Consider the following 12,808-nt stretch of genomic DNA (forward strand, 5'->3'; position numbering starts at 1 on the left):
ATAATCCCCAGCTTACAGTCACATTTAACAACTCTGTGACTTGCTATAATTAAAAATAAATGTTAACTTCTAGCCATCAAATCATTCTCATAAAATGGGTATCTTTATTGTAAAGATACCTCAATTTGTACAGTCAGCAGGTCTGGTTCTGTTCTCTTCAGGGAGCATCCATTATGTGTACCTGCTGTGTGCTAGCTACTTTGCTAGTGTGTAGGCTTGTAAGGGATGGGAATGGTGGGACAAAGATGAGTAGTAAACTTACAAAGTCTGCTGGGGAAGGAGATACAAACATAATCTGTATAGGATTATGTGGGAACCTGGAAGAGAGGTACAGAGTTTAACTTTGGGATTTCAGAGAAAGGTGGTATCTTGAATGATTGGTATCCTGGTAAAAATGGGATGAACCTTTGAGGCAGAAGGAATTGTGTAAATAAAGACACAGTGGAGTGACTTGACAATGTTGGGAACTCCTGACTTCTAAAGAGAGCTGACCAGGTGGGCGCGGGGGCTCACACTTGTTAATTCCAGCACTTTGGGAGGCTGAGGCTGGCGGATCACCTGAGGTCAGGAGTTCGAGACTAGGCTAGCCAACATGGTAAAACCCCGTCTCTACTAAAAATACAAAAATTAGCTAGGCATGGTGGTGGGTTCCTGTTATCCCACCTACTGGGAGGCTGAGGCAGAAGAATCGCTTGAACCCAGGAGGTGGAAGTTGCACCGAGCCGAGATCGCGCCATCGCACGCCAGCCTGGGAGACAAGAGCAAGATTGCGTCTCAAAAAATAAAAAAATAAAAATAAAAAACAGTGGACAGGTAAAACATGGCCAGTTAGGCAACCGTTACCTTTGTGAGGATGTTGGGGTTCAGGCTTTGAGCAGTGGGAAGCCATTGAGGGGTTTTAACCACAACTTGATCCGGGGAAAGGTTTGGGGCCTTTGGGCCAGTTTCAGACAAAACTTAGCTTTTTGCTAACGTGGGGGAAATTGCTCCTCCTCAAGGTTTAAGATGAGTGGAGATGAAGTTTCCTGGCTCAATAACGGGGACCACTGAGCAAGAAAATATACAGTATATTGACTTGCGATATAAAGGGAGCCGGGACGGAACAATGGTTCAAAACTGGGCTTTTGAGCAGGGCCGCTTTGTTTCTCATTGGGTCACTTTACTAGCAATGAGAGCCTGAGCTGCTGGAGCTCTTCGGAGCCTCAGTTTCCTCATCTGGGAAACCAGCACTACAGTAAAACCTTCTACAGGTACCACCGCAGAATCGAGGTAATGAAAGCGAGACTCTCAGCAGAGTGCCTGGTAGTTAAGTGCCCCGTTCAGGATGTAGTTATTGTTTGGGATAAAGGGTCCAAAAAGTAGTTCAAAACCGAAAAGACTCACTCTGGAGGAAATAGAGACGGGGCTAGGTTGTCTTTCCTCCTTTGAACCCCCTGGTGCAGCCGGAGCCCGCGCCCCTTAAAATGATCTCCAGTTGTCCGAAAGGCCCTCCAGGGATCTGGCGAAACGGGGGCGGGGGAGGGCTCGGGGAAGAAGAGAAGCTGAGCCCGGGCCCCAGAAGCTTGGTGGCGAAACTTTGACGCCTTCTATTTAAAGTCGCGGGGCTCGCCCGCCCCCGGCGCCTGGAACCCGAGCCGCCCCCGCAGGGGCAGGGCTGGGAGGGCAGGGGCCAGAGCAGTCGGAGGGAGAACACCAGGCGCGGCGCGGGCGGCTCCGGCTCCGACTCCGGCCCCGGCCCGGGAGAGGCGATGGCGAGCCGCGATAGCAACCACGCTGGCGAGAGCTTTCTCGGCTCCGACGGGGACGAGGAGGCGACCCGGGAGCTGGAGACAGAGGAGGAGTCGGAGGGCGAGGAGGACGAGACGGCGGCGGAGTCGGAGGAGGAGCCGGACGCCAGGTAGCGCGAGCCTCTCTCCTCGGCCCAGGGCCTGCAGGGCAGCTAGCAGCTCCCTTGCTTGTTTGCTTTAAGTTTTTAAGCTCTGGGGTTCGTTTCCGTCGAGCTAGGCACTTACTCTCTGGGTGCACTGCCGTTTAAAAGAACTTGAAGGTGAAGGTGCTCGCTGTCAGCTGGAGTGACAGGCCCGCCTGCAGCAGAGTTCATTACCCCCGCCCCCAGCTCCTTGTGACTCGCTGCTCTTGTTTATTCCTGAGGATTTACTTAGGTCCTGCCTAACTGCCGAAATGTGCTGGAACGCGTACATCTGGCCCAAGGCACAGGAACAATCGCTAAATCCTGAGCTAGAGAAGGGGGTGGGGTGGAGGCGGTGAAGGCGCACTGGTACCTTCAGATGAATGGCGGTCTCCCGGGCGGCCTAGCACTGGACTAGGCTGCAATAAGGTGACCTTATTTTGATACAAAGGCCCATACATTCTTTGGGGGAAAAGAAGCATGAGTTTCAGTAATCCCTGTTCTTCAAGTCCTGCTTCTTTTTTCCTGGTCCCATGTATCAGTTTCCGTGAATGTGATGAAGTAAAATACTATGTAAAAAAGATGCGCCTCCCACCCTTCGATCTCCCACCCTCCGTCCCTTTCTTTAAGAAGGCCCTAAAATGAGAATAATAGAGATCATCTAATCTCTATTTGGATTTGCTTCTACCTTCACTGGTTCTCCTTGAGTATGTGTTTTGGGTTTTTTCCCTGACTGTGCGTCAGTCAGTGATGTCTCTTCTTCAGTCTGTTGGTAACAGTGGAAAGGTTTTGAAGGTGGCAGGTGGGTGTGTACCATCTCAGAACGCCCAGCTTACCTAATCAAAGCCAGCAAAGCCGATGTTGAAGAAGTAGCCCATAGAGTGGCATTGGGGAGGATGGACGGTCAGGCAAGAAGTCCTGAATGCATGTCACATGTTTACCAAGCAACTACCAAGTGGGAAGCAAGCACAGTCCCTGGCCTCAAGGACTTTGTGGAAAAAGTTCCCCTAACTTTTTCCCCTATGGGGAAACGTTTCCCTAACATGGGGAGTGTGAGGCTATATAGAGGTGGAGGGAAGGACGGTGGGTACTGTGCAAGGGCAGAAGAGGGAGTGTTGGGCTGGAGCTGCCTTGAAGTAGTGGGCAGGGACTACAGACAGGAAGAGCAGAGGAGAAGGCACCTGTAGGGAGTGGGTCAGGGAGCAGGGGACCTGTGATCCCTTGGCAGTGTTGAGAAGGGGAAGTCTGTCAACCCCAGCTTTTATAACCTTTCCCTTACTGTTGTCTGGGATCCTCATATCCTTGCCCAACCACATTTACAACCAAGAGAATCTGAAAACTCATTTACACTAAAATGTGAGCAGCTGACAATTCACCACTTTGGGGTTGTATTGCCATTTGACAAAGGTCAAGGCCTTCAGAAAAGGATGTGATTTGTCTGCAGTAAACTTCAGCCTGCTCTGACTACAGACAGTAAGGTGGACACCAGGTAAAGAGGTCAGAATAAATAGAGTGGAGGGAAACATGAGGGAATATGGAAAATGGAGGCCTGGAAAAAGCATCCAATTTATTTTTTATTAGATGACAAGGGTAACAGGAAGTCAGCAAAACTTCTGGATTTAGGAAAAGCACATGTTGACAAAAAAGCGTCAAACTGTAAAATATTTGAAGAGATTGATTCTGAAGTCAACTATGAGTGACCAGTGGCCTGTGACACAGCCTGCAGGATATCCTGAGAACATGTGGCCAGGTGGTTAAGGGACAGCTTAATTTTACACATTTTAGGGAGACATGGGACCTCAATCAAATACATGTAAGATGTACATTGGTTTGGTCCAGAAAGGTGGGAAAACTGAAGGGAGTGGGGGCTTCTAGATTATAGGTAGGTTTAAGTTTTTTCTGATTGGCAATTGGTTGAAAGAGTTAAGTTATTCTCTTAAGACTTGGAATCAGTGGAAAGGAAAGTCTGGGTTATGATAAGGGGATGTTGGGACCAAAGTTTTGTCATGCAGATGAAGCCTCCAGGTAGCCGGCTTGAGAGAGAATAGATTGTAAATGTTTCTTATCAGACTGAAAGAGTTGTTCTATCAGTAAGTCCAAAAGGGAGGGGGATGTAGTGAGGCATGTTCCATCTCCCCACCCATCATGGCCTGAGTGAGTTTTTCAGGTTAGCTTTGGAATGCCCTTGCTGAAAGGAGGGGTCCGTTCAGACAGTCAGGGGGCTTAGAATTTTATTTTTGGTTTACAAATCTTTATTTTTAAAAATTCAAAAGGCACAAAGTAATCTGTAAACTTTCCTTTACCCTTTCAGGTATGATATATAATTATCTACAGTAATCTTTCTGAATTGAGGAAAAATTCCCTTTAATTATAAAATGCTTTTGTCATGCAGGAAAGCTCATCATTTACATACACCAACATGTATATTGGATCAGAGAACTATCCTGATATATCATCCAGTGATATGAATGTGACATATAGCATCAAGAGGCCTGATTGTGAATCCTGTTAGTTGTTCCATAATGGGCAAATTCTGTCCTCTTTGAGCCCAATTTTCTCATCTGTAAAATAATAAGAATTCCTAATTCATCAGGTTGTCTTAAGGATTCCATAAATTATGTGAATGTGTGGAGGAGTGCTTGGTTCTTAGTAGCTTCCCATTAAGCTTTAGTTTCTTTTATTCCATCAGATGAGTCATTATTAGCAGGAAGGCTCTACCTTCTGCCCACTGTTCATCCATGAAGGGAGAGATGGTCTCAGCTTTCAGTATAAATAATGATCCTATTTCACTTTGTATTTATTCATTCACTAAACATTCATGGAGTGCCTACTATTAGTATTTGCCATAGACAATGCAAGGTGCTGGGGATACAAAAATAACTAAGAATCCATTACCATCCTGTAATCCATTACCATCAATGTAAACTAGAATGTTTACATTCTAGTTGGGGAAACAGAAAAACATAATTATGTCGTTAGCTGTTAGAGGAGATTTAAGGAAGAAAAGGTGTGTATGAGGCACCTCAAAGTCTTGGGATCCATACTACCTGGAAGGGTTGGAGAAGGCTTCATCATTGCAGCGGTGTTTTGAATCATAATAAAATGCCTCACAGTGCTTGTAGTTTGTGGATATCAAAAAAGATTTTTATGTTTCTAAAACTTCACCAGAGAACTTTTGTGAAAGGCAGATTATAAAACCCACAGGATTTTAGAGCTAGCAGAGGCTTTAGAAGTATCTGTTCCCAACCGATCTGACTTTAGGTTCAGAAACTGAGTGTCAGGAGTCGTTTGTTCAAAGTCACACCTTTTTTTTTTTTTTTTTTTTTTTTTTTGAGGCAGGGTCTCACTCTCGTTGTCCAGACTGGAGTGCAGTGGCATGATCATGGCTCACTGCAGCCTTGACTACCCAGGCTCAGGTGATCCTCCCACCTCAGCCTCCTGAGTAGCTGGGACTACAGCTGTGCATCACCAGGCCTGGCTAATTTTTTGTGTTTTTATAAGAGACAGGGTTTTGCCATGTTGCCCAGGCTGGTCTTGAACTCCTTGGCCCAAGCAATCCATCTGCCTCAGCCTCCCAAAGTGCTGAGATTATAGGCATGAGCCACCGTGCCCGGTCTGTCACAGAATTTTTTGGAGTAGAATTAGGAGTAGACCCCAGGTGTCTGGACTCCAGTTTAATGTTCATTAATTTATTCATTTGGCAGATATTTATTGAACTCCTACAATGTGCCAAAAACTTCCTAGGCACAAGGAATACAGCTGTGAACAAAATGAATAAGGTCTCTGCCCTGTTAAAACTCACTCCAGTTTGGGGAGACAAAAAATAAAACATATAGTATGTCAAGTGGTAATACATTATGAGGACAAAACAGCAGGATAAACGGGTGGGATGTATGTGAATGAGGTGGTAAAGAAAGCCTCTCTGATGAGGTGACATTTGAGCAGATACTGAAGGAATGAGTTTCTAGGCAAAGGGAAGACCAGGTGCAACGGCACTGAGGCAGGGATATGTGTCTTATTTGAGGAGCACAAGGAGGTCGGGATGCTGGAACAGAGTAAGGTAAGGGGGCAAGTGGTCAGAGTCGAGGCTGAGAGATAGTTGGGTTGCAGATCATGTACGGCTTTGTAGCCCATGGTAAGGACTTTAAATTTTATTCTGAATAAAATTGGAAGCTATGTTCTGTCTACTATACCAGTCTGGATAAAAACAAACAAACACACACACAAAAAACAAGGAAAGCACAGTGATTGCAATATTCCTTTAAATAATAAGCACCTATACATTTGTATTTTCATTTTACTAATATTTATTAAACACCATGTGCCAAACACTATGTTAAATGTTTTAAACTCATGGTTTCCTGTATAGAGAGGAGACAGAAGTAAATACAACTGTTATTTTTGTATTTATCTTGCTGTAGACCAGTGAAAGCCAACTCTTTCAGCCTTTCCCACAGATCACTTAGAAACTTTTCAGCATTTTTATTTTGGGTCATTCTCTGTTGATCAATTTTCGTTTCTCTATTTAAGCACAGAGGATTTTTGCTACAGCCATACCCAAAACTTAAAAATCACCTTCAATTGCAGCCTTGCCAGTGCTTCTATAAAACAGGTCTGTCTAAGCTGACAGAATTAAAATTATTAGTGACATTCACATTTAACGAGTCCTTGTAGGAAATCAACCTTTTGGAAAGTGCAGGGAATTTGTAAATGGTTTTCGTTATCAGTACAGAGCACTCTGTTTCCATGTATCTATTTATATAGTGTCTCCCACAGATGTGCTTACCTAGGTGTTTTGACAAGTGTGTTATTTGAGCCAGCCTTCTTCTGAGGTCAGTGGAAAGAGCTCAGAATGGGAGGGGTGACTGCTCAGGATGCCAGAGGCTGAGGGAGGATAGAAGATAACATAGTCACTTGTAGCCAGAAACTGAAGAGCTATTTAAGTGTTGGCTGCATGGATATTACATGTCCTTGGTAGGACTTTGACTCAACGAAGAGTCAAACACAGCAAGAGTTGGAATTATCATTATTTTTTCTTTAAAAAGGCAAACTTACTAAAAAATGTAGGACATACTGATAAAATTTTACACAAAAAAAGTCTGTATTCCCTGGATATTCTGAAAACAGGCTTAATGAAAACCTAATCTTCTTTAGTCATTAGGCCAAATTCCCCTTCCTCCCAACATGACTTCAGAGAATCAAGTACGAGAGACAGGTTGTGGCTGTACATGAACATAACCTTTGGTTTAGTCCAGCATTAGCCTATAGAAATATAAGGTGAGCCACATATTTAATTTTAAATTTTCTAATAGCCACATTTTAAAAAGTAGAAAGAAACAAGTGACATGAATTTTAGTAATCATTTAACCCAATATCCAAAGTATTACCATTTCAACATGTAATCAGTGAAAAACTTTTTAGAGATATCTTACACTATTTTGTACTAAGTCTCTGAAATTTGATGTTTTTTAAATACTTATAGCACGTCTCAATTCATCCTACCTAATCACATTTCGAGTGCTTCATAGCCACATGTGGCTAGTGGCTATCATACTGGACAATGCAGGTCTGATAATACCTAGAAATCTGCTAGCTTCATTGGAATCGGGAGAACTGCTGCGTTGGTAGTAAGTTCTATATGCCAGGCCCTGTGCTGGATACCAGGGACACAAGGAGGATTGGATGACATGGTTGTTTTCCCTCAAGCAGCTCAGTCTGGTGAGTGGAAGCGGTTAATTTCAATGTAATATCATAAGCACTACACTAAGGATATTAACAGAGGAATATCCAAAGACATTCTTCCTAAAATGAGATTTAGAAAGATTTCTGTAGAGTGACACTGCAGTTGGGCAGAAAGATATTCCAGGCACAATATGTGGTTAGGTATTCCTTTAGTTCCTGGTTCCAGCTCTTGTGCTGCTAATGACTGCTCTGTCTAAACTTTCTTGTTATTATCCAGAATCATCTCAGGATTTTTTAGGGTTGAGAATATTTGTTGATTGGATAAGTGAATGGTGTGAATGAATAAATGAATAAATGAGTGTGTGAGTCAAGGGCAAGTCTTCCCGACTTCTACAAGAAGCAAGTTGAGTTGGAATATTGAACTTGTAAGATCAGGTAAGACTTTTGTTGGTTGTTGGCAGTTCATTTACCAGGGATTGATAATGCCCAGTGACTCTGGAAAGACAGTATCTTGGAGGGAACAGTGACAAGTACTGAAGGATTGTTCAATTAAAGTGTCTGCAGTCATCAGTGCCCCCTTCTGTCACTTGTCAGAAAGTCACCCCCAGACCGATCCTTCAGCCAGATCATAGATGGAAAAATAAGAATAGACTTTGCTTTTTGCTCAGAGAAAATTTTTCTGTTAAGACAACCAAAGTGGATTCAGTTCCAAAATTCTTCAGCCTAATCTGATAAAGTCCAAGATATGTGGGAAGATTAATTGATGCTACTGTTCAGTCCACCAAACTAAATGCTCAGAGCCCTCTCAGGGAGCTGTTAATGTGTTTTCTTCATGTAAGTATGCCTCCTTTTAAGAAAAATTCACTTGCAAGATTGAAATTTACATTCACTGTTGTATACCATAAATATATACAATTTTGATTTAAAAAAACGTAGAGAAATTTACATTCATTACAAATTTCCTCCTAATGGCTGATTTCACAAGGGCACTTAAATTGTTGATTTATAAATAAAATTAATTTCTTCCATTTAAAGAAATGTTTTTATTGGCCAGGCGCGGTGGCTCATGCCTATAATCCCAGCAGTTTGGGAGGCCAAGATGGGCGGATCACCTGAGGTCAGGAGTTCGAGACCAGCCTGGCCAACATGGTGAAACCCCATCTCTACTAAAAATACAAAAATTAGCCGGGCATGGTGGTGCATGCCTGTAATCCCAGCTACTTAGGAGGCTGAGGCAGGAGAATCACTTGAACCCGGGAGGTGGAGGTTGCAGTGAGCTGACGCCACGCCTTTGCACTCCAGCCTGGGCAAAGAGAGCAAAACTCCGTCTCAAAACAAAACAAAACAAAACAAAAAACAATGTATTTACTGTAAGAAAAGAGACTTATTCATTCAAAAGATATTTACTGTGGGCCTATTATGTGCCAGGCAATATAAACATGGAGTGAACAAAACAGGTAAAGTTATTAATCATCAAAGTTTAGCCTCTGGGAAGGACAGGTATTAAATAAATAATCTCTTAAGTAATTAGCTAAAGCAAATGCATTGGTACAATGAATTGGACCTTGGGAGCTAAGGTAGGCGCCTGCTAGGACCCTTAAGTCCCAGTCTCTGAAGCCTCCTTGCTCATTCCCTGGGAGTTTTCAGTGAGCCTCTGGTCCCTCTTGTTAGTCCTTCTCCATCTGCCTACAACGAAAGGTTTCACTGTCCTGTAATGAGAGTCTGGCAAGACAGCCTGGCTGCTGATGACTCTTATCCTAGAAGGGACTTCAGACGTCATCTCCCTTACCCTCATGCTTCTGATGAGTGAACAGAGGCCCAGATAAGAGGAGGGAAACCACTTAGTCAAGGAACATCTAATCTCTTCCAAGCACTATCACTTGTTATTTTGAGTGATTTTTACAATAGCTGTGTGATATAGGCATTGTTTTCATTCCCATACTGAGTAATTTACCTAATTTCAGACAGCTGGTAAGTAGCACAGCTAGGATTCTAACCCCAGTCTACTGGCAGGGCCCGTGCTGGAGCCATCATCAGTTCAGTGCTCACCTCAAGATTACATAATATGTATATTACACACACCTGTTTTTATTAGCCAATTTATTTCTTTTATATTTGAGTACAACTTTGCTGTTTTTAAATAATCATTTCAATTCAAACTTTTTTAAAGGCAAAAGCATCAAAGACTCAAAAAATCTGCATAGTAGCTAATCTTGACCAGCATCTTAGCAATATTAAGTTTCCTGATGTGTAATAATGAGAGTAGATCTTATGTTTAAAAATAGATATTAGGCAATCCAGTGTGATTGCATTTTCATAAGGCCAAAGATAGTAGCACCAAAATAACTTCCTTATATGCTGTATGGGATCATGTAACAAACTTGCAACAGTTATTTACCATAATATGTATAAAATTCAGATTCTCTGTTTAAAAGACAATTCATGTTAGTTTTGGGGTTATGAACTTTGAAGTTTTTCTATTTATTTATTTTTTCCCAAGAGGGCATGAGAAGAGATTGAGACAACTGACTTCAGCTCTTCTTAGAATTTTGGGAGCTCCAAGAAGAGCTTCAATAAATCCCCTAGTCATCCATCACTATTTTGGGCATAAATCAGGTTACACTGCATTAAAAAAAAAACACAAAAAAACAAACACCTGATAGAACTGAGAAGACCAAGATTATCATCCTGGCTGTGCCACTTACTATGTGACGTGGGGCAGGATACTTTGCCTCTCTGTGTCTTTACCACAACTTGTCCACTTTCTCCCTGACTGGCCCCTGTCTACCTCTCTCAGCTCATCTCATGCCACTGCATTTTCACTACACTCCAGCCAGCCGGCTAATGAGCCTGTTCCTCCATCCAGGTCTTTGCTCTTGCTGTCTGCTCTCTCTGGAATGCTTCTTTAAATCCACTATTCAGGTTTTGGTGCAAATGACACTTTCTTAAAGAGGCTTTCCTCAACTGCCCTGCCGCATGGGCTTAGTTCACTCCCTTCATGTCTTTCACGGTCACATTATTCATTATTTCACATTGCTCTTCATAGCACCTATCGTTATCTGAAATTTATTTGTTATTGCCACCACCAGAATAGAAACTCCATGAGGGGAGGGGCCTTGCTTCTCTGTTGCATTGTCAACAGCTAGAACACAGTGCCTGCTACACAGTAGGTGCCTAATAAATGGTGGTTGTGGCCAGACACGGTGGCTCAAGCCTGTAATCCCAGCACTTTGGGAGGCCGAGGCAGGTAGAGCACTTGAAATCAGGAGTTCGAGACCGGCCTGGAGAACATGGTGAAACCCCATGTTTACTAAACATACAAAAATTAGCTGGGTGTGGTGGTGGGCACCTGTAATCCCAGCTACTCGGGAGGCTGGGGCAGGAGAATCGCTTGAACCCAGGAGGAAGAGGTTGCAGTGAGCTGAGATGGCGCCACTGCACTCCAGCCTGGGTGACAGAGTGAAACTCCGTCTCAAACAACAACAACAGAAGAAAGAGAGAAAGAGAGAGAGGGAGGGAGGGAAGGAGGGAGGGAGGGAGAGAGAGGGAGGGGGGGGAGAGAGAGAGAGAGAGAGAGAGAGAGAGAGAGAGAGAGAGAGAGAAAGAGATGTTGAATGCATGAGTAGTTGGGGTTCACCATAACATTTTATCCCTAGGATCTCAGTTCCTTCTGTCTGATGCACACCACTCGTATTACCACCCTCCTAACAAATTGTCTTGTTGTTTATTATACTCATGCCAGGATAATAAAAGGCATGGAGAATGAAAACCGAGCAGTGGTCATTGATCTGGCAAAATGCAAGTCCATAGAGAGAGATGAATAACTAATGGAAATGCAGACAGCTTTGAAAGGGTTAATAGTTTAAGCCTATCAGCATCTGCTTTAGATTGAATTCATTTTTAATAAGTCCTTTCAAATACAGGATCTAGGTTACTCTCCTGGGAGAAGAGGATACTAGAAAGTGGAAAGAGGGAAGTGGGTGCCTAGAAGAGGAGAGGGCACCCAGAGCGCACTGGGTGCTACAGTTGTGCCTCAGTCTGTCCTGCTCACAGGAGTGAACCGAGGGTGTCACCCAGGAAACCACAGAAAACTGGCTACAAACTCTTGGCCTCAGTCACTGATAACTGCAGGAGGGGGTGACATTCTTATTTCCCTGACTCCTCAGAGAATCCGATACAGAAGGGGAAGAGAAGCATGGACAGAGTTAACCGTATTGACATATAAACTAGAACTGCCTGAAAACCAAACGTGGAGTTAAAGCATCGACAGAGTTAGGACCCCAAGTGCATTTACATACTTGACTCCTTGGAAGAAAATTCTAGTGGAGTCCCTGGACACCATCCTAGGTGGGCAGGGAGATGCAGGGTAATACAGCCTTTGTGGCTGGAGGGCCAAGCCCGAGAGAGGAATGCTGGCATCTGAATATCAGACCTTATTATCTGAATAACTGACTGGAATCAGTGGTCTACTTTACCTTAGAGGAAAATGGCAAGAAACGGCAACCACTCTTAGATTTTTCTTTCTCTTTCTGTTCCAGTTGACACTTGCTGCTCAACCTGCTACAGTTTCACTTGTCAATCTCATAAGTTTCCTTTGACTGAGTTTGCATAGTTTAACACTTTAGAATCATGAATTCAGAAACCCAGGCTTCAGTGACAACACTGCCACCGAACAGGTTTCATTTTGCTAGGAAAGCCTTATGTAAGTTATTGTCTCTAGGTGAGGGATGCTACCTTGGGTTCCAGAATCTTCACCAGTTAGGGTTTGGATTTGCAATAGAAGTAAACTGTGATCAATTTAAGCAGAAAATTGGGTGGTAGCTCATAAATCATGGGAAGGTTGGAGAACTAGGCATTAAACAGGAACAGCCCCTCAAACTATGCCCCGAAACTGCTCTGATGAATTATTTCAACTCAATTATAAAAAGACAACCCAATTTAAAAATAGGCAAAGGATCTGAGTAGAAGTTCTCTAAAGAAAATATGCAGATGTCCGGTGAGCACATGAAAAGGTGGTCAACATCATTATCCATCAGATAAATGCCAGTTAAAACTACAGCAAAACCTAAGTGTCTAGTAATGGATGAGTGGATAAGGAAAATGGGATATATAGACAAAATGGAATATTATTCTACTATAGAAACAATGAAATTCTGTCATTTGCAGTGATGTGGATGGATCTGGAGATCATTATGTTAAGGGATATAAGCCAAGCAC

At 43.2% G+C, this 12,808-nt stretch overlaps 1 protein-coding gene across 2 annotated transcripts in view; it reads left to right on the forward strand.

The window, feature by feature from the left end:
• Window positions 1-1,508: 1,508 nt before the first annotated feature.
• Window positions 1,509-12,808, forward strand: part of CMYA5 (cardiomyopathy associated 5) — a 104,224-nt gene continuing 92,924 nt past the window's right edge. For both annotated transcript variants that reach the window (XR_003730381.2, XM_015140329.3), the window contains exon 1: window positions 1,509-1,897. Coding sequence is in view for 1 of the 2 variants with exons in the window: in XM_015140329.3 (XP_014995815.3) it covers window positions 1,749-1,897 (149 nt within the window). In the remaining variant the exon portion in view is untranslated. The remainder of the gene's footprint in view (window positions 1,898-12,808) is intronic.

This window comes from Macaca mulatta, chromosome 6 (genome assembly GCF_049350105.2).
Source record: "Macaca mulatta isolate MMU2019108-1 chromosome 6, T2T-MMU8v2.0, whole genome shotgun sequence".
Classification (NCBI taxonomy): Eukaryota; Metazoa; Chordata; class Mammalia; order Primates; family Cercopithecidae; genus Macaca; species Macaca mulatta.